The following is a 22,448-nucleotide window of genomic DNA, read 5'->3' as shown; positions in this document are numbered from 1 at the left end:
TTTTACTAAAAATTATAAAAAATAAAAAATTACATTTTAATATATTAAATATATTAAAATTAAAACTTTTTATTATTATACTATTAAAATTTATTTTTTAGTATAATTAAATTTATGAATAAAATACAATTTAACTAAAATTATTATAAAAAATATTTTTTTCATCAAATTTACATCATAATTCATTAAATATTTTTTACTAATTAATTATTGAGTAAATACATCATGTTCAAATTAAAATATTAAAAGCCCCAAGAAGGACAAACAATTGTTACAAGGAAGAATCTAATGTTTGTGACTTCAAAAGTCAAACAGAGTTTCCTCGTTGTTTAATTACATATTTCTGTTTGTAGAAAGAAATTTAAAATGAAAGATTACAGGGATATTTCTTTAGATTTTTTTCTGTTTCTTTTTAATTACATATTATACTTGTCATCATCCGTATTTAAATACTACCATCTCTAAACTTTTCTATAAATCCACTAATTACTGCTGATTAATTCCATACAAACTTAGAACCAATCAGTGTGCCTTGGCATTCCAGTGATGATGGGTAGAAAAAAACAAAAAGATATACACAAATACATAAATAAACATAGGTATAACATTATACAATTTATTTTATTTTATTTAGTAAATAATATATAATATAATACACAAATTATAATTATATTAAAATATTAATATTATTCTTCTTTTTCCATCGTCAACATTACAGTAATACCATATTTACTATTCCCACTTTAATTTATTATTATTTTTTTTAAGATTGGCGCTATCACTGCTAATATTTTCAACAATTTAAATATAAATTATTATAAAAAAAAAGAAAAAAAAAATAGTTATAAAATAGACTATGTCTTTTTTAAAGAAATGATGGTGGTAATGTCTTCTTTTCTAAGGAGAGACTAAATTTACAAGAAGATGAAATAGAAAATACCGTGAGTGAATGACTTAGATACGGGAGAAGGAGGGAGAGAGAGAGTTGTTGTCATGGGAAATCAGCAAAAGACAGCATATTGGTGAGAGAGAAAGAGAAAAAGAAACGGTTGGAAGAAGGAGGGTACATTTGGAGAATTTACAAAACATTAAAGGTAAAAATGAATAAAAAAATTGTGTCTAACATAAAAAATTTGTGTCTCAACTTAATACAAAATATACATGGGTCCATCTAGCGTACAGATATAGTTTGGTACATATTTACCGATTTTTGTTTTTATTTAATTGTTTATTGATTTAAAAGCGTGTCATTAAAAGTGTTGCTTAAAGAAAAAGTGTTACCCTTAATCGTTAACTTGGCTCTGATATCAAATTTTATTTTTAAAAATTTTACCATTTCTACTATTACCAGTATTTATAATTCTGATTTCATTTTTATTTTATTTTTAAAAATTTTACCATTTCTACTATTACCATTATTTATAATTCTGATTTCATTTTTATAGTTTTTAAATCTTGTTTTAGTTTATAATATTCTTTTTTGCATAGATTATTGTATATAAAGTCTTTTATCTGTTTGTCTTTTTCTTTAATATAATTTCTCAAATCTTCAAAACTTCTTTTATTTCTACACTTTCTGTTGTTTCTAAATATCTTTTTAATTTTTCAACTTCATTCTCCATTTTTTCTTTCAACAGCTTTAATTCTTTTAAATCATAATATGGTTTTCGAGGCATTTATAAATTTTTTAAGTTTAACTCCAACTTATTTATATTTATTCTTATTTCTATCCTTTTTATTATAAGGTCATCAATTTTGATCTGAAAATTATTTAATTCCCTTTTATACTCCTTTATTTTACTTTTTAATTTTTTCGTCCTTTTTCTTTTTATTTTATTTTCTGGTCTTTCAATCTTTATATGCTTCATTATTTATTTTAGAATTTCTGCAAATTCTATCATCGCTTCATCACTATTTTCTAGAGATTCCATTAATTTTTCTAGCTCTTCAACTTCTCTTTTTAACTTGTCATAGACTATTTTTAGAGCTTCAAATGCTCTTTGATTTATTTCAGAAAACTGCAAATAATTCAAACGATTTTCTCTTTTAAAGAGCTCTTGTTTCTTATCTTGATAAGTTACATATATTTCTTCTTTATTTATTGTCATAATTTAGTATTTAGGGTTTCATTTAATTTTTCGACCTTTTTTGTTAATTCTTTTATTTCAGAATTTTCTTCTTTAATCTTTAACGTAGATAAACTTAAAGGGCTATTAATTTTAGATTCTCTTATTTGAAAATTTGATGAAACCAATTTTCCTGATGGTTCTTTTAATAATAGGACTGAGTTTTCAATAGCTTTATATTTTGGTATTTCTGTTTTTACAATTTTCTGAAATAATTCATCGACATAAATTCTTTCTCTGTTTTTAAATATTATACTATGATGGCTATTTGTTAAAGCATAATTTATTGCATATGTAATTGAAAATGGTTCATCATCTTGTTCCATTAGTTCTTTCTATGAAATTTATAAGCCAAACTTATAGATCTTCCAAGATTTTCAGTTGATAAAGGTATAGCATATCCAAGATGGGCATTAAATTTAACATTTACGTTTGCCAAATTTCCATGAACAATTCCAATTATTTGATCTATTGGGTCATCAGTAATTCTTTTGTCACAGATTGCTAAACTTATTGGCGAATTAATTCCTTTCATATATGTAGATTTGATTAAGACTTGTATGGTACTAATATGAATCCATCCAATTTTAGATCTTTTTTGTTGATCCTTAATTTTCTCAATCTGTTTACTCAATTCTTCATCATTTATCAAAGCTATTTCAAGTTCTCCATTGGCAGATTTTATTTTTATAGGGGCTTCAAGTTGAATTTTTTCATATAGTATATTATATTTTTTCTATTAAAAACTTCTTTTAAAAGACTTTGTTTATTAAAATTTTCATTTGATTTGAGATTTAGTTCTGTTTTTAGAACAGCCTGTTTTTCATTATCTAATAAAGCAGTTAATCTATAATAATCAGATTCTTCTGTTAATTCTAAACTTTCTAAATAATTCATAATTAAAAGACTAGGATGAAGATGTACCTTTCTGGAGAAAAACTTTCTTTATTTAGTATATTTTACATAAGGGATTTTTATCTCCAGAGGGGAGATTATAGATACTAACTCCAGAGGGGAGTTTAGAGCTATTTTTCCCTAAGGGAATTCTTCTTCAGACTATAGAATCGCCTTGGCAGCTTCCTCCTTGCTCTCCTAGCATATAAGTACTCTTAGCCTCCTGCTTTCTATTGTCTGATGCCTTCTACAATTGCCTAAGCAATCTATTTATAATGGTTGGGTCTGATGGACAATTCTCATCCTTACCCTTCTTATGACGTAATTGCTTACGTCATTGTTTATTATCTTGTACCAGCTACATTGTTGGTGCCTTATGACCTAAGCGCTTACGTCACTATGCAATAATGTTGAGAGATGCTTCAGATGCACTGTCCTCCTCTTTTTTTCATGTGACCCTCAGATGCATTGTCTCCTTCCTTCATCATGTGAGTTGATTCCGTTTCATTATTGCTTTCTTCAGATATCTCTGAGGCACATAGCTGGCACTTGTGGTCTTCTCTGTCTTTTATCAAATAGCAGAGATTCCTCTTTATCCCTTCAGGGAGCTTTTCTAAAAGTCCAGATAAGTTATAGAATGCTGATTCAAATTCCACCAAAAGTCTCATCTCTCTTTCCTCAATTTCATTTCTTTTACTGGACACAAGCAGAGTATTTCTACTTTTATAATTAATCCTTGTGTGAGATTCCTTCGTTATTTTTGAGTTCTTTCAAAGACCCTTGCTAATGTGCTGGCTAGCCTTCCTTCATGGCTGTAAATTGTTAAATCTTGAATCTGATCAATTGGTTGAAAATTTTCTGGGAAGACGGACATGAATATTACTTGGTGTGCTGGAACCAAGCATTCTTCTTCTTCATTAAAAATAGGTTGACTGTTTGTAAATTTTAGGGATATATCCCTTGGATTTACATTGTCAATCATATTTTTAAATCTCTTTACTGCATCAACGAATCCTGCAGGAAACTCACTAATAATTTTTAGATCATTAAAAATTAAAATTGTATCAATTAATCCATACTGGAAAAACTGATAGGTGTCAGATGGGGAAGCATCTGGAAATATAACCAGCTTTGTTAGCTGTTCTTTGGCAATAGGATAATATCCCAAAATTGCCCTTTTTTCTTCAGTCCAATTCAGGACTATGTTAAGGGTTTCTCTGAGATTAGATCTACAGACCCATTTCTTTTCCTTGATTTCAGCCCTTGTAGGAATGTTTCTTATTATCCCTGTTCTCTGGGTTTGAATTGGAGCTTTATCTGCTCTTTTTAGGGTTTGCTCTGGATGGAGAGATTCATATTCCCTGAAGGATTCTTTTGCCTCTTCCAGTGTTAGAAATCCTCCTTTATGAATTATCCTTAATTGATGTGTGAATGGTGCTGCTTTTTTCCAGGCATCATATACTCCCTTCATGGGGCCATTATAAATTACATAATATTTTTTATCTTGGGTGGATTTTTTAATGATTTCAGCAATTGTTTTATTTTCTGAAATTTTTTCTTCACCTGATTTGTCCACCATGCTTAGCTGGCTGAACTCTGATGGTTTTGCTTGTTGTGTTGATTTCATTGCTTCAATGGCCTTCTTGAGAGATTGGATCTGTGTCCTTATTTGCTGACAATGCTTGCATTTTTCGAGTTCTTGCTCATATTTTTGAATTTCTTGATCTATTGCGTTGTAGACGAACTCCATTCTCTTGTTAATGTATCTGCAATAACATTTTTGTCACCCTTAATATATTCAATTTTTATTGGATATTGTAACAAAAATAATTGCCATCTTACCAATCGTCCATGATTATAATCAACTTTTAAATTATATCGTATGAAACCTGTTAGGTAACTTGAATCTGTCCTTAATGTAAATTCTCTGGGTAGTAAATCAATTTTCCATTTCTTAAGAGATTTAATTGCTGCTAGAGTTTCCTTTTCATGAGTAGTATATCTCTGTTCTGTTGGAGTAAAAGTCCCTGAAATATACCTGCAAAGTAATTTCTTTGGGGAATATTTAGAATCTAGTGATTCTTTTTCTTGTTCTAAACTTTTTATAGCTTTCTTAGCTTTTAGACATCCTGACCAGGTTATGTCTGAAGCATCTGTTTCTACTATTAAGTAGTCATTTTCTTCTGGAATATAAAGTTCTGAAAGTTTTTCACATAATTCTTTAATTCTTTGAATTTGTATACTATCTTTTTCATCCCATTTCCATTCTTTTTTAGTACTTATTTTTGGAAATAAACTTTTAGTGTATTCTGTTATATTTTTTAAAAATCCTTGATCAGAAATATAATTTATACACCCTAAAAATCTTTGTAATTGTTTTCTGTCTTCTATTTTATTAGGAAATAAATTTACCTTTTCTAGAACATTTGGTTGAAGTTTTAGCTTTCCTTGAGTGGATAGAATTAATCCAAGAAACTCTATTTCTTGTTTTGCTATTCTTGCTTTCTTTTTACTAAGAACTAATCCTTTTTCTTTACATCTTTCTAAAACTATTAATAATTTTTGAAGATGATCTTCTTTATCCTGTTTTGTAAAAATTAGTATATCATCAATGTATACTAAAACAAATTCATTTAACTCTTTTAGATTTTCTTCCATAAATCTTTGATAAATACCTGGGGTTTGTTTTAATCTGAATGGTAATACATTCCATTCATAGAGCAACACACTTGTTGATTCTTTTGTTGGGCAAGTAAAAGCATTTAATTTCTTTGTTTCTTCGTCTAAACGAAGTTGCCAATATCCTGATTTTGCATCAAGAGATGAAAACTAAGTTGCTCCTTTGATTTTTTCTAAAATAGAATCTTTTCTTGGAAGTTTATGAGCATCACCAATAGTTGCTTCATTCATCTTCTTATAGTTAATAACCATTCTTCGTTTTCCCCTTTTAATTTCATTATTGTTTTCGACATAAAAGGCTGGAGCCGCATGAAGACTTTTACTTAATCTTATAATTCTTTTTTCCAAAAGATCTCTACATTCTAATGAGAACTCTTCTCTATCTCTTGCGGAATAAGGAATTTTATTTGGAACATTTATCTCTTTTGTAGGATCTTTTAATTTAATGCTTACTAATTCGTTATTTGTATTTTTAATATCTAAAGAATTTTCAACACAAATTTCATCCAAAAGTTCTTCTATCTTTATTTCAAGATTATTTTTTGGAATATTTATCTGAAAGTATAAATTTAAATAACATGTCTCTAATATAGAAAATATTTTAAATTTTAAGATCTTATCTATAGTAGTAGTTGGTATTTTTATACGTTTTGATTTTTGATTTATTGAAGAATCGTGTGGAGCTTTTAAAACTATATATGTTAATTCTTGAATGAATGGATGATATAGTTTTAAAAAGTTATTTCCTATGATAAAATCCATTCCGGAATCTAACATATATATAGATGGAACAATGAACCTATAATTTTGAATGAAAATTTCAGCCATCTCTGCTTTTTGGTCAATTTTATGTATTGACTTGTCAGCTATTCTAACTCTTAATGGTTTCTTTAATTTTTTCCAATCAAGTTTTATATTTGAACTAGCAAAGCATTGTGTTGCTCCAGAATCTATAAAAGCGTTTATAAACTTTTCTGTTATTTTTATAGTAATAAATGTGGCATTATTACTTAGTCTCTGAGTCTGTTTCTGAGACATATTCAAAAATGTAGTCTAAGTTATCATCAGATTTCTCTAAAGGTTCCATGAAACAAGACTTAGCAATTTCTATTTGTTTAGTAAGATCTTTTTTATCCTTCTTTTTCGGACATTCATTTGCATAGTGTCCTTCTTCTTGGTAATACCAACACTTACAATTTTCTTTTTTATTCGGGCAATAGTCACTTTTTTGTCTTTTGTTTTTATTGTTATTTCTTTTTCTAAAATACCTCTTTTTTCTCCAGTTTAGATAGTATTTTCTTTTTCTAAATTGATATTTTCTTTTTCTTTGAAAATTTTTATTAAGACCATATTTTTGAGGTATCTCTTCATTATCCTGACAGCAAATTCTAATTATATTTGCAAATCTTTTTTAAGTTGCTTCTTGCATACAACGTTCTTTTATTTCCTCTCTTATTGCAGAGGTTGCTCCACCAAAATTATTTTCAATTGTCCCTCTATTTATTTCTCTTATAAATCTTCCCATTATAAATTCATTAGCAGGATATGGAAGTTTTGTTATATACATACTAAAATAATAATTTTTATCTTCTTCTTTTAATTTGTAATAATGTATTCTATATTCACATATATAAGATTCCACATTACATAAATCATATATCTGAATATTAGCTAAATAGTTTTTTGCTTCTTGATATTCTTTATTATAGATTTCTTGTCTATGATCTATAATATTTTTTCCAAAAAATTCTTTATATAGAATCATCATTATATATAATATCTTATCATAAGCTGTTGTTTTTGTTGCTAATTCTTCTATTATTTGGTTTTCTATTGATGTCATATAATCTCTTATAGTTCCTTTAGTATGAAACCCTATGTAATTCCAAATGTCTCTTCCGGACAATTCACTAAGTTTTGGATTAGTGAAGGCTTCTAATAAGAAAGAATTCAACCAGTTTTCGAAAATTTCTTTTTCATTCTTTTTACAGTCTAAATCGAGCATTCTTTCTCCTTCCATTTTCTGGATTTTAGGAACATATTTTGATGGTATTTTTGTATATTTTGAATCTTTATTTATAAACCCTTTTTTAAAAGCATAATTATCAAAACCTGTTTCCCATTTAAATTGAGATTGATTATCCTTAGATGTTCCAGCTTCATTTTTTACTTGTATTGGAATTGCTGGTTTTTCGTCACTTGAATAATCTAGGATGTGTTCTTCATTTTCTATATTTTCAGAATTTATTAATTCTTCTTCTATTTGAAATCCCTGTTCCATAATATTATTTTCTTGAGCCATTTTTAATTGTTTAAAAAGCATTGTAACTTCTTCTAATTTTTCTTCAATATTCATAATTTTAGTGGTGGTTTTCTTTTAAATCTGTTATGTTGATTATATTTTGAAAATTTTCTTCTTTGGGATTCTCTTTTTCCTTATTTTTTTGAAATTTTATGGATACTAATATTTCTTCAAGCATATCTACTATAGAATTTAATTGTGGGTTAAAAGTATGATAAAGATGTGGGGAATCATTTTCATGGTAACATTTTTTAGAAATTCCGTGTGAAAAATAAGTTTTTTCAGGTTTTTGAAATCCTTCGATAAAACTTATAGTAAAATAAAGATTTTGAGAAAAATCATTTTGTATTGATTTTAAGAATTTGATGTCATTACAGTTAACATTAGTTAAAATCATTAATTTTTGATCTATTAATTTTGATAACTTAATTATTTCTTCTCTTAAATCTTCTAATTTACTTTTTTCCATTAAGTGACGCTTTTCTTTGTGAAGAGCTACGATTTTAAATGAAAAGTGTGACTTTAGAAAGTGTGGTTTAAGTAAGAAAATCTTTAAATCTGTATGGCTTTTGCTCTGTACCCTATAATTCACTTAACATTTATTATGTGTAATTGTGTACGCCGTATTTTTTAAAAAAATTGCGTCTCTTTAATTAAATAATAAATGTATACCAGTCTATGTATTAGATAGACATATCTATTAACTAAATATACTGTGTTGTTGAATAGTGACATTTGATAATAACTCAATGTAACCGTGAAGATATGTAAGTTTAGGATAATTATGAAAATTTAAGAGTTAATTAAGAAAGAGAGTTTAAGTAAAATGTTTAAAATTTAGGAGGAGGGAAGTGTAATGTTTAAACCTAGAAGAAACTAGAAAGTAAATATAATTAAGAGACTTGCTATATATACAAGTCTATGCAAGTCACTACAAACCCAACAAAAATAACTCTTAATTTAAAGAGCGTGTAAATGCGCACTTTTTTAACTTTAAATAACGTGAAATCAAAAATTATTTTTCTTCAACGTTTGTATTTCACATTCTTCCTCTTCCTTCTTCTCCTTCTTTTTTGCATTCTTCTTCATTTTTTTCGCATTCCTTCTTTTTCTTCGCATTTTTATCCTCATCATGATTCTTTTTATTGTTGTTATTGTTGCTGCATGTTTTTCCTCCTCATCTTTGTATTGATTTTATAACATTATGTATTTTTTTTTTGTTTGATTTTTTTCCGAAAAAGAATTATAAGAAAACGAAATAAGAAGAGGAAGAAGAAGCAGTAGAAGATGAAGAGGAGGAAGAGGAAGAGTTTTGAATTATGCAGAAACTATTAGAATAAAAATACACTCAAATATCTTTGTGTTACACCCAAATTTACTGCAAATACAGAAAAATATTTTTTCTAATGCTACATTTTTTTCTTCTTCTTTTTTTCCTTATTTCTTTCTTTCTTTTAGTTAAATGAATGTAAGTTCATCCTCTTCCAAGTAATTTTGCAACATTATGTATTTCTTCTTCTTCTTTGTTTGATTTTTTTTATTTTTATTATTGTTAAGAGAGTAAAACAAGAAGAAACTTGAGAAGGTAAAACAAAAAGAAAAAGATGAATAAGAAAAAAAGAAGAAGAAGACGGTGATGATGATTAAAAAAAAAGAAGCAGTAGAAGATGATGATGAGAAAGAGGAAGAGTTTTGAATTATGCATAACTTATAAGAATAAAAATATACCCAAATATCTTCATGTTACACCCAAATTTGCTGCAAATACAGAAAAATGTTTCTTTTATTTAATGTTACATTTTTTTCTTCTTCTTTTTGTCCTTATTTCTTTCTTTTTTTCTTTTAGTTAAATGAATGTAAGTCCATCCTCTTCTAAATAATTTTGTAGCATTATGTGTTTTTCTTTTTTTTTGTTTAATTTTTTTATTTTTATTCTTGTTAAGAGAGTAAAACAAGAAGAAACTTGAAAAGATAAAACAAAAAGAAAAAAATGAATAAGAAAAAAAAGAAGAAGATGGTGATGATGATAAAAAAAAAAAAGAAGAAGCATTAGAAGATGAGGAGGAGGAAGATGAAGAGTTTTGAATTATGCAGAACTTATCAGAATAAAAATACACTCAAAATTTTTAAAATACACCAAAATATCTTCGTGTTACACCAAAATATCTCCGTGTTACACCCAAATTTACTGCAAATACTAAAAAATATTTTCTCTAATACTACATTTTTTCTTTTGAATTAAACCACACCTTAACTACTTGATTGGATTCAAAATAATAAAAGGAGAAGAAATTCTAATAAAAAAGGAGGAGGAGGAGGTGGTGGTGTTGATGACGACAATAACGAAGAAGAAAAAGAAGAAGAAGAAGAACGTGCAGTAACGGCACGAAGCGCGTAAATATAAATGATTTGTAAAGACTTATATAGGAAAAATGCTTGTATGTAGAGAATAATTCCAAAATTAATACTTTGAAAGGACTTCGAACGAGCCCTTTAAACAAATAATAAACCGTAGTATTAAAGGTAGTACATTTTGTGATTTATAATCATTAATTAGTTATCATTAATATTTTTATGGTGTAAAATTATATTTAATGGTATAAAATTACATACTCTTTTTTTAATAGTTAAATGCTGACTAAATTTTAATAAAATTATTAGTTCCTAAAACTTTTTCAATAATAAATATTGAGTAAACTATTCTGTATTTTATTATTTTTTCAGATTAAAAACTTTCATATATAGAAAATCAAATGACACTTACATTTGAGAAAAAGTATAAGATAAATAGTTTTTATGATAAACTATAAATTGATAGGAGATATAATATTTGACTATAAAAAATCTTAATAAGTAAAAACAAATATATAATTGAATATTTGTTGTTTGTAAATTTATATAGATATATTACACTATAGTAGAATATCCTTTTTTTTTTTTGAATATTTTTTTTAGTTGAGTTTTTTTGAATACATTTAAATACTAGACAAATTTGCAAAAAATTTTATTAACAACACAACCCAATTACACATTCAAACAAATCTAATCAAGCAGACCCAAACTCAACAAAAATCACTTTCAGCGTACATACACGCGTTTCAATAACGCTTCTTTGTCTTTATTTTCGTCTTCGTCTTCGCATTCTTCCTTCCGTTTTCGCATTCCTTCTTCTTCTTCTTTGCGTTCTTCCTTCTTCTTCTTTTTTGCGTTCCTTCTTCTTCTTCGCGTGTTTTCTCTCAATCGTCATTCTTTTATTATTGTTGTTGTTGCTACATTTTTTCTTTTCCTCCTATTAATTGAGGTTTATTTGGATTCAGAAATGAACTGAATTTGGTATTTGGTTTAGATTTGATGAATACCTAACAGTAGTATCAAGTGAACCTAACTCAATTCACAAATGAGTCGAATTGGGTTCAGATTTGAATAAAAAAGTTTTAAACATTCAATCAGTAAAAAAAAAAAACACATTTCAATTCATTTCTGCATACAAATGAACTTAATTAAACCAAGAGATGAACCGAATTTTTTAAGGAATAACAGATTTGGTGAATACTTAAAAGTAGCATCAAGCGAACCTAACTCAATTCACAAATGAACTGAATTCGGTTCAGATTTGAACAAAAAGTGATAAATATTCAATCAGTAAGAAAAGTACATTTCAATTTATTTCTACAAGCAAATGAACTCAATTAAACTAAGAGATGAACTGAATTTCTTAAGAAATAACAGATTTAGTGAATACTTAAGAGTAGTATCAAGTGAACCTAACTTAATTCACAAATGAACAAAATTCAGTTCAGATTTGAATAAAATGTGATAAACATTCAATCAATAAGAAAAACACATTTCAATTTATTTTTGCATGCAAATGAACTCAATTAAACTAAGAGATGAACCGAATTTCTTAAAAAATAACAGATTTGGTGAATACTTAAAAGTAGTATCAAGTGAACCTAACTCAATTCACAAATGAACCGAATTCGATTCAGATTGAACAAACAGTTAAAAAATTATTTAAAAAATAAAAGAATAAATGACCATTTGTACCCATGAGAGATGAAAACGCTGACATTTGTACCCATGAAAGTTCGAAACTAATCTTGTACCCATGATAGATGCTGTCCTTGTGACAAAAGTGCCCTGCCTTGGATCTGAGTTTGGTTCGTGGGTTTCCGAACCTACGTGGCACTCCCACCCCCCAAAGCCATATCTGAGCCAACCATTCACCATCATCATCTTCATCTTCTTCACCATCATCCCCATCCATCACTGTCTCTTCCCAGCCACCATAACCTCCATCACCATCACCTCAGCACCGCCACAGCCACCTCCCTTCACCACAACTTCCGGCGACAAAAATACATGACATACACACTAACAGAGGAAATAAGAGAGCAGAGAAACGAGAGATTCAGAGAGTGAGGAGAGAGCACGAGAAGAGATCCGAGAGAGGGAGGGTATCGCGCCGTCACCAGCCACCGTCGCGCACCACCACCGCCGTCAAGACGCCGAGCCACCACGCAAGAAGAGGGAGACATTGTCGCTGTTGCCAACGTCGAGGGAGAGAGCACGCGTCGCGAACCAGAGACGCCGCAAGGGGAAGAGGAGCCGTCGTGCTCCGCCACTGTCCAGCCACCATCGAGCTAGGGCTGCCATCGCGCCTCACTATGTGTCACTGTCGAGCTTCGAAGAGGGAGAGAAAGTGCGCGAAGATGAGAGAGAGAAGGAAAGCCGATCCTGTCACCACCGCCACACCTAGTCGCCGTCATCATCACGGGAGCTCGTTGCCGTCACTAGCGGGAGTCGCCGCCGCTGTCGCCGAAACCGCTGTCTCGGTTTGTTGCTCAGCCTTGTCTCTGTTTCTGATTCCTCTCTTGTGTGCTGAAATCGCTGCTGCCGTGGTGGTGGCCGTGAGGTTGTTTGTGCTTAAACGAAGCTAATACTGCTACCGCTCCATTTCTCTGTTCTTTTCAAGTTTTAGTAAGTTGTCCTTGTTCCAAAACCCTCATTGTTACCGTTCTATTTTCATGGTTGATTGAGAATTTTGAGACATTATTGCATTAGGGTTATGTCAATACCTTTGCAAGTTCTTCGATGGCATTATTGTTGCGGAAAGCTGTTGGTGCGGCTAATGCCGCTACTGCTGCTGATTCGATTTAAAGTCGTTGTCGCCGGAGGTTGTGGTGAAGGAAGGTGGCTGTGGCGGTGCTGAAGTGATGGTGATGGAGGTTATAGTGGCTGGAAAGAGACAGTGATGGATGGGGATGATGGTGAAGAAGATGAAGATGATGATGGTGAATGGTTGGCTCAGATATGACTTTTGGGGGGTGGGGGGGGGGGGAGGGGGGTGAGAGTGCCACGTAGGTTCGGAAACCCACGAACCAAGCTCAGATCCAAGTCAGGGCACTTTTGTCACACAGACAGCATCTATCATGGGTACGAGATTAGTTTCGAGCTTTCATGGGTACAAATGTCAGCGTTTTCATCTCTCATGGGTATAAATGGTCATTTATTCAAAAAGAAAAAAAAAATGCAACATTGGAAAAGAAGAAGAAAAAGACGAGAAAGAGGAGAAGGAGAAAGAAATTGAGAATGAGAAGGAGAAGAAAAAGAAGAATGATACGCATGATTTGAAAAGTTATTATAACAACTTGGTTAATATTTTGTTTAAATATAAAGTTTTATTCATAAAATAAAGCTATTCCACCATAAAAGAAGAAAAATAAATTGCAAGAGAATTATTGAGATCTAAATCTAAGCCCCAAAAAAAAAAAAAGCTTTATTTGCAATTATTCTAATGAAGTTAAAGCAACAAGATTTAGATAAATTCATACACCATTTGTTAAGCAAGGCCTGTGGTCGTTGAAGTTTAGTTGATCCAGATATCTTTTTTTCAACTTTTTTTTGTTTTTTGTTTTTTTTTTTTTTTCATAAGTAAGTTGAATAAATCATTCTCATATCTTCAATAATTATTAAATTTTCAATAAAAATAATTTTAAATTTATTAACATTAAAAATATTCTTAAAAATATTGAAACTATGATAAAAATAATAAAAATTATAATTTTTTCATAAATAACAAATATAAAAAATATTTATATATTTAATTTAAAATTTTATTAAAAAAATATTTAAATAACTATTTAAAAACTTCGTAAAAGCACGAAACTAAAGTTTGACCTATAGATTTTCTTTTCATTTTAAAATATTTTTTGGACATTTACAAAAAAAAAGTTGCAAAAAGTATTTAATTAATGTAAAATAACTAAATTTTAAAGATAAAAATATTTTATTTTTTTAAATTATATTTATAAAAAATATATTAAAATTTAATTTTTAAAATTTTTTTCAAAAATTTATATTTAATTGTTAAAAATTTTTGTCGTAATTTAAAATATTTTAAAAGTATCTTTGTAGTTAAAAAATTTAAAATATATTTTTCTCAGCTAATTAACCATGACTTTTTTGGTTTTTTTTTTAATTCAAATAACTTAAACTTTTTTTAAATAAATAATTTAAATATTTTATTTACGAATATAGATAATTTGTAACATATTTATTAATTTTTATTTTTTTTTACATATTCATTTATAGTGTAAATTAATAAACGAGATATATGAATTTTGAAATATATTTGTTTGAAATTACTTTTATCTGTAAATAAAATATTTAAATTATTTATTTAAAAAATTTAATAAATATTTTATTACAATTTATTTTTGAAATAACGGTTGATAATGTAGCAACGAAAAAGACAATCCAATAAGATAAACACGACGAAATCCCTGTTTGTTCGCGCCATGAACGATGAGAGGAGGAAGAGAGGGAGAGAGAGGCACCCAACAAATGAAAAGCCATTCTCAACTGCGTGCGTGAAAGAGATAGAAGAGGAAAAGAGAGAGATAATGAGCGACTTAGACAAAGGAACGAAGCCTCTCTTTCACACCCACCCCCCTAATTCAAATTTTTTTTTTCCATTCAGAGTAGGAGGTGGCAAAGCAATATTATTGATTAATTAATTAATATTAACAACTTAGTTAATCAATGGCCTCTTCGTCTTCTTTTTGTTATCATTCTTCATATAATGCGGTCGCTGCGGTGGCTATCACGCTTCTTTTGTTCGTGTTCGGAGACGCCGCCGACGATGCTCCAAAACTTGATCCATCCTGCGCTAAAGATGTTCAATTGGTAACAAGATCTAATATTTCTTCATTTCGTCACTCTATTTATTTATTTTTTTGATACAAAAAGGTTTAGGTGAGTTTGGTAGCTATCTAGTGTAACTGATTCATAATATTTTTCCTATTGAATTCGGCAATCGTTAGGTTATATTTTTGATGAAGGTATCACATGAAAATATCTTGAAGAAGATAGCTAAAACATTGACATGTATTATTAATCAGCAATGTGGTCAAACATGTCAAAACCATTGACGATTCTTAGCTATAATTTTCATATGAACATATGAAATTCTTCATTTGAGATCTCTGATGAATGCATGTATGTAAAATATATATATGTATATGAACATAATGCAGGTGAAGATGAAGCAATGGGTTGATGGCAATGTTGTGAATTCCGGGTACGGTGGCATGAGTGCAATGTTTGGTGCTCAGTTTCCCAAGGAAGTCGGTCAGAGTCCCAAATCTCCTCTTGTTTTTGCCAATCCTAGAGACTGTTGTGTCCCACCAATTACTAAGGTTTTTCGATCATTGTTTCCTTTATGATTATATTCTCATCCCCTCATGCTTAGCTTCCAATAATTAATTAAACATTGTCTTTTAATTCTTTGAGAAAATTGTTCTTTAAAGATTGTTAACAATCCTATGATACACTCCAGAAAGGGTCGACAATTGAAAGATTATTTTGCTAACAAATTGGTCCTCACTTTGGGTGGATTAGTCAAGCAAAATCAATTTTTTAGATGTGAGGGGATAATTTTCAATCTTTAAGGACTATTTTGTTAGCGAGCTAAGAGTTCAAGAGCCAAATTAGTGATTTACTCCTCTTTGATTATATTAATTTTAATTTGCAGTTACTTGTTGGATCAGTAACTTTATGTCAGCGTGGTACTTGCGACTTCACAACTAAAGCTGCAATTGCACAGGCAGCAGGTGCAGTTGCCGTATTGGTCATAAATGAGTCGGACGGTATATTTCTTCAAATTTGTATGGTGTCTGCTAGTTACATATTGTGTATATGAACATGATGAATATGGCATGTTATTATTAGGTTGTTATATGAGTAGTAAACTAGACTGCTTTGCACACCCCCATACAGAATCCTTTAGACAGATTAATTTGTTCAACATATTAAATAACTGAAACAAACTCTAAATACATCAGCTCTACATACACAGAAACCTAATCCCATTACAAACAAACAATATTAACCGATGAACATATCAGAGTCGCACAATGAAATTATATATAAAAACTAGCTTGCGTCATCATTTGTTCTACTTATTTCATGCTTATTTACATGTATAAAGGTCATATGGAACCCAAATTAAAAATAAGATAAGATAAAATAAAATGTTTTGGTTTATATAAAGTTACGCTAAGTAGCATTGTTGTTTTCTTATGAATTATTTTATTTGAAGATGGAACGTTTGATGCATGTGAGTGATCCCATGCAATTCAAGTTAGAAAAACCTCAACTTATTTTCTTTTCAAATTTTTATTATCATGTTTTCTCATTTAACTGATGGATCTTGACCTTTACTCATCTATTCCATGGGCCTTGTTAGAGTTTAATGTCACTTTTGGATATAGAGGAAACATTTGTAATTTATTGATTGGAACTTTACAGCAATTGTTGACTTGTTCTGTATTCCCATGAATTTTAATCCGTCATAGTCAATAAAGTTTTATGTTCATGGTCATATTTCGACGAAAATCCATCTCTTTATTTTCTGGCAGACCTTTTCTCAATGGAGTGTTCCAATAGCTCTAGAGTAGACATTTCAATCCCAGTTGCAATGATATCAAAGACAGCAGGAGATGATCTCGACAATGAGTTGACATCTGGAAAGAAAGGTCAGCGCTACAACTCGTAGAACTTTTATGTCTAGTTTTATCATGTTTGAGAAAGATAACTTGTGAAAATCTTGTTGTACGGATCTAGGATGCAAGAAAATTGTGTAATTTCTTTTAGCTGTGGTAAAATTTGTGCGAGGATGGTTTATTCTTAGAAGCTCTTTATATCCTATGATGATGATGATTTATTTAGATATTAAAGTTTAGTTCTAATGCTTGTCATTGGGAAACACAAACACAAGTTAAACTTAGGGATGAAGTTTCATAACTTTCCACAAAATAAGAAGACCTTTTTACATCATTTAATCTCCTTTTTCTATGTTTTGTTGCCAATATTAGTATCACCATTCAATAAATCCATAATGATAGCTGAACCCGTTTTTCGGTTTCAAAGTTTAGGCACCAGCATTTCAACCTTCAATTTTTTATGGTTGTTGACAGCTGAGATGCTGATGTCTAAACCTTAGTACCAGATGATCTTACATTGTGAGGTCCATAAGTCAATCCCTATATGAGATCAATGGCTAAAAGATGTGGTGCTTATATCTTGAATCCATAAGTTTGGGTTCAAGTATCGTTGTTGATCAGACTAAAGATATTTTCACGTGATTTACAGATGGTAAATTGATTATGAATTGTTCATTGCAGTGGAACTTTCGATATATGCTCCAACTCGCCCACTTTTAGACTATTCAGTTGCAGTTTTGTGGTTGATGGCTGTCGGAACAGTTATATGCGCTTCAACATGGGCAGATATAACAGCTGCTGATTGTGATGAACGCTACAATGAATTGTCTCCCAAGGTTTCCCCATACAATGCTATCTCTACCTCAAAGTATCATACGTAGTTCAATTTGTTGTACTTCTGTTTTTAATCCACATTAAAGTAATTTATTGTCTTTATGCAAAAGCACACTTCCATTGACTAAAAATGACCTAATGCTTCAAGAAAGATATCAGAATATGTTGATATCATAAACTCAAATTTGTCATTCTGAGGATGTCTTAAACATGCCTGTAATTACATATTGTCATTTAAGTAAAAATAACAAATTTTCACACCCACGCATGAATTATCATCTAAAAGAACAAAATTGATAGGATGACTTTGTAAAATGTTTTACACTTTTAATATTTAGTACATAAAAATTAGACTCTCTTTTAAATTCAACCACAATTTATTAATTAACCAACTGCTAATCATTTCAATTAGTTAACTATTGGAGTTTAACTTGGGAGTATAGCATTATTTGTAGATAGAATATAATCTATTGTTTAGATAGATAAAGAGGGGGAGAGAAATGAATTCTAAGATTGAGTATAAATATCGTTCTTCATCTTCTTATGGTCCTTACTAATTATAGAATTTAGTTTTGGTTCATGTTTAATACATCTTTTAGCTTGTCAACTTTGCGTATGTGATATAACTTAACATTTGTCTAGGGATCTTTCAAATCCGAAACAATGAAAGATGAGGAGGACATTGTTAACATAGACACAAAGGGTGCTATTATCTTTGTCATTTCGGCATCCACTTTTCTTGTGCTACTATTTTTCTTCATGTCGTCTTGGTTTATCTGGGTGCTGATTGTACTTTTCTGCATTGGTGGTGTTGAGGTAATGTAGCTCATTTCTGTAGAATTTTCTACTACCTTTGCCATTTTTTAAGGAAAAATAAAGATCATATTTCTTGGTGTGTATCAAAGCATATTGTTTCCCTATTTTTGTTCACCATTAAGACAGTGCTATATTGGACTTTCTGGGTTGGAGAAACAAGTTTAGAAATGTAAAAAAGGAGGGTGGAAAGTTAGAGCAAACATGTTTGAGAAGCTTTGCCATATTCCTAAATATTATAATTTTCTCTTCTCTGTAAATTATCTTATCTGCCTTTAGTTATATATTCCCTTCTCTCCAATAAAAGTTAATTTAACATTGCAGTTAATAAAATACATCAGAGAGTACTTAGTTCTGTACTTCATTTAACTAGCATGATCTATTGTAAACCATAATAATGAATATAACTAGTTAAATTTTTGGGTTTTAGATGATCTAAACTGCCAAAATTCCTCTTTTCAGTAATTGACGTTTGCAATAATTTTCAGGGGATGCACAATTGTATTGTGAGCCTCGTTTTAAGGTATACTGGCTTGAATAAATTTCTTCCTCACAACCAAAGGAAAAAAAACTACTGTTCCATCTAGCAATAAGAAAAAAAAGGCATTCTTTCTACATGTTTTGTGTTATGCTGATTTCTCATATCTATTTTTCAATTGTATGAGCAGAGTATTTCCAAAACTTGGACGGAATATAGTGAAGGTACCTATGTTTGGGAAGAGTTCTATCTTCTCAATAGTAGTTTTTATAGTATGTGTGGCATTTGCGGTATTATGGATTGTTAATCGGCGGGAGTCATATTCATGGTTCGGCCAAGATGTCCTTGTAAGTTCTAGGCTATAGCACCTGCTTAACAAGCAAGCATTTAAAATTATTGTTCATGATGCTAACCAGTTGAATTTCAGTCTTCTTTCTTGAAAATTTGTAAGTAATGCAGAAAATTAGTTTTAGGAATAAGGCTGAAAGAAGCAATTAGTTATCTTCAAATCTAATCAAAACTGCTAATCTAATTCAATCTAAACTACAATTTGGATTGGATCGCAAACTCCAGTAATTACAATGGTTTATTATAGTTCTCGCTCTGCTCCTAGTGTTATTGTACTCATTTTCATATTCCATGTGGAACTTTCACATGCATTTTAATTGCAATCGCATGTTTATACGTGCGCGCGCGCACACACACACATGAATGCATACATGAGTATGTAACAAAATCATGTGTCTGTGCTTGTGTCAGACAAACTGAGAATCTTGTTTGGTTCCCATAGCAAGCATTTTGTAGCATTGTAATGAAAAATGGAATGGTTGTTTCCAATCAATGGTACAAAGTAGTTCAATTGACTTTTCACTTTGTGGTATTTACTTAAAAAGTTTGGCTTTATTCTTGACAGGGCATTTGTTTGATGATAACAATCTTGCAGTTGGCACGATTACCTAATATTAAGGTAGCTATATTGATTGCTTGTGTTTCCTTACTCCTTTTATTCACAGTCCTTTTTATATCCGTTCTCATGATTTGCATTATGCATCTGAAATGATAGGTTGCAACTGTACTTCTTTGTTGTGCATTTGTATACGACATCTTTTGGGTGTTCATATCTCCAGTGATATTCCATAAGAGTGTTATGATTACAGTAAGTCATCGTTTTATCAGTAAAGTTTCCTTTTTAACCCTCTATGGGATTGTTTCATTGCATTTGCATCTCAAATCATATTCCTTAACTCATTTTGTTCCTTTCTTTTGCAACAAGTTAGAGATGTACTTAATTGTGATAGTGAAAAAAAAAAAAAAACTTGTTAATTGGATGTTGAGTAATGCTAAACAAGGCACACAAAAAAAGCATGAATAGAGTACAGAATTTACTCTAACCAAGCAGAATTTTGAGATCTGCAAAAATCAAGGGTGACATGAAAGGAACAGCAAAAACCGCTTCCTTGTTTTCATGTTGGAGCAATTCGGGCAAGGTGAAACTTGCACCACCGAGCATTATTATGTTGAATTTTACAATTTACATATATAGTTAATGCTAAATCATGAAGCGTAATTCTTTAAAAAAACTGTTTTGACATTTAAATCGCTGACCAGGTAAAGTTACAAGACCAAGAGTTATTTCTCACCTTTTATTTGAAAACATTTTACTTTTGTTTTCTTTTTAACTTCTTGTATCTTTAATTAGTGTCCTTAAAAATACTCGTTAACAAAACTCATTATATGCATACTCATTCCAGTTGCTGAGACGAGCTTCTATATTTCTATAAATGCACTTGATAATGTGATCTAGGTTGCTCGAGGTGACAAGGCTGGTGGGGAAGCAATTCCTATGCTTTTGAGGTTTCCTCGTCCACACGATCCTTGGAAAGGTTATGACATGATTGGATTTGGAGACATTCTCTTCCCTGGCTTGCTTGTTTGCTTTGCTCGTAGGTACTGAGTTCCTTATTTTGTTGACAACTTGAAACGAAGCGGTGGTTTACAAAATTGAAAACATGCATTTATCTCTTAATAGCATAGAATTAGATGCATATTGGATTAGATTTAATGTGTTTATTATGGCTTCTGATTGTATCAGATTTGACAAAGAGAACAACAAGAGGTCAGTGAATGGATATTTTCTTTGGTTGGTAATTGGCTATGGCGTCGGTAAGTACTTTTTAATACTATTTTTAGTTGGTATCATAGTTTTCAGTATCATATCATATCATAAGCTGCACTGTTTATTTATTGATAAAAGATGATAATTTCAATAGTGTTTGTAGACTGTAAAATGGATAGTTTTATTAATTTATTCTCTTACAATCTGATGATCCCTTTTTCAGGCCTTTTTCTAACATATCTTGGGCTATACTTGATGAAGGGTCATGGACAACCAGCACTTCTCTACCTTGTTCCATGTACCTTGGGTAAGTAAATTAGTAGTAGTAGTAGTAGTGATTACTACTTAGATTAGATTAGATTGGTGCGTGGTTCACTTCATTAATCTTTAAATTTAACTCATGCTCTTTATTCAACATCAAATAAATAAATTGAACAGGTACGGCTGTCATATTGGGATGTATAAGAGGAGAAATGAGGAGTCTTTGGGATTACAAACCAAACTTGCCTCCCTCCAAAGTGCCTCCAGAAGTGTAAATGACCGACCACATTAAATCAATCACTGTCTAATTGGGTAAATGCTCTTAATTCAGTTTTTTTTTGTTACCTTAAGTATAATTTGATGAATTAGATAGTGTGCATTTTTGTGGGATTTATATTTAAAACTTATCTCATCAATCACTAATAAAATTTTATATTTGACCAAAATTTTTTAATTGAGAATATTGATTTTTTAACAGATCATTGCATGGGAAATGGCACTGAACTCAGTGGGATTAGATTGGGAACAATGCATTATATGTACGATGGTTTGGAAAGTGTACAGGCAACTCTTTTTTGGGTTTCCATAACCTTTTTTTGTTGTATTTTTGTATTCTTTGATTAATCAGAAATTAACGAATGCTCTTTTTGCTGACTTATAGTATTGTTGTTTTCATTCCTTTTTTTTTAAATGTGCTGATTATTTGTTTTTAGAAAAAGGAAAAGGTAAGTCTTTTGAAGTGTCCCTATATCACTTTTTCTTAATTAATGTACAGGTTTTGTTATATAGAAATATTTACAGAGACATGAACTAATCTCACCGTCCAAAATTTGGTTGTTTGTAATTAATTTCAAAATATCCCCATCAATTTTTGAAATTTTGGTTATTGACTTATTGTCACTATAAAATTCGCTTACTATAACATCATCTAGGTGTAAAA

General features: G+C 30.1%; 1 protein-coding gene across 6 annotated transcripts; it reads left to right on the top strand.

The window, feature by feature from the left end:
- Positions 1–14,730: 14,730 nt before the first annotated feature.
- Positions 14,731–22,164, top strand: LOC112779604 (signal peptide peptidase-like 5). 6 transcript variants are annotated; one of them, XR_011877672.1, is made up of 15 exons: positions 14,731–15,189; positions 15,540–15,701; positions 16,037–16,151; positions 16,923–17,039; positions 17,688–17,842; positions 18,483–18,656; positions 19,142–19,176; positions 19,322–19,478; positions 20,045–20,098; positions 20,195–20,287; positions 20,936–21,074; positions 21,224–21,294; positions 21,471–21,554; positions 21,686–21,820; positions 21,987–22,164. XR_011877672.1 is itself a non-coding variant. In XM_025823929.3 (15 exons), the coding sequence occupies exons 1-14, from the start codon at positions 15,046–15,048 to the stop codon at positions 21,781–21,783; spliced, it is 1,479 nt and encodes a 492-aa protein (XP_025679714.1). In that variant the 5' UTR covers positions 14,731–15,045; the 3' UTR covers positions 21,784–21,820; positions 21,987–22,164. The 6 variants fall into 6 exon arrangements, 4 of the variants coding, with proteins under 4 accessions (XP_025679714.1, XP_025679712.1, XP_025679715.1 ...); XM_025823929.3 differs by having other exon boundaries at positions 19,322–19,355; positions 20,936–21,078; XM_025823927.3 differs by having other exon boundaries at positions 20,936–21,078.
- Positions 22,165–22,448: the final 284 nt, after the last annotated feature.

This window comes from Arachis hypogaea, chromosome 19 (assembly GCF_003086295.3).
Source record: "Arachis hypogaea cultivar Tifrunner chromosome 19, arahy.Tifrunner.gnm2.J5K5, whole genome shotgun sequence".
Classification (NCBI taxonomy): Eukaryota; Viridiplantae; Streptophyta; class Magnoliopsida; order Fabales; family Fabaceae; genus Arachis; species Arachis hypogaea.
The sequence above is the reverse complement of the archived record's forward strand: the minus strand, read 5'-3'. Positions and strand labels throughout refer to the sequence as shown.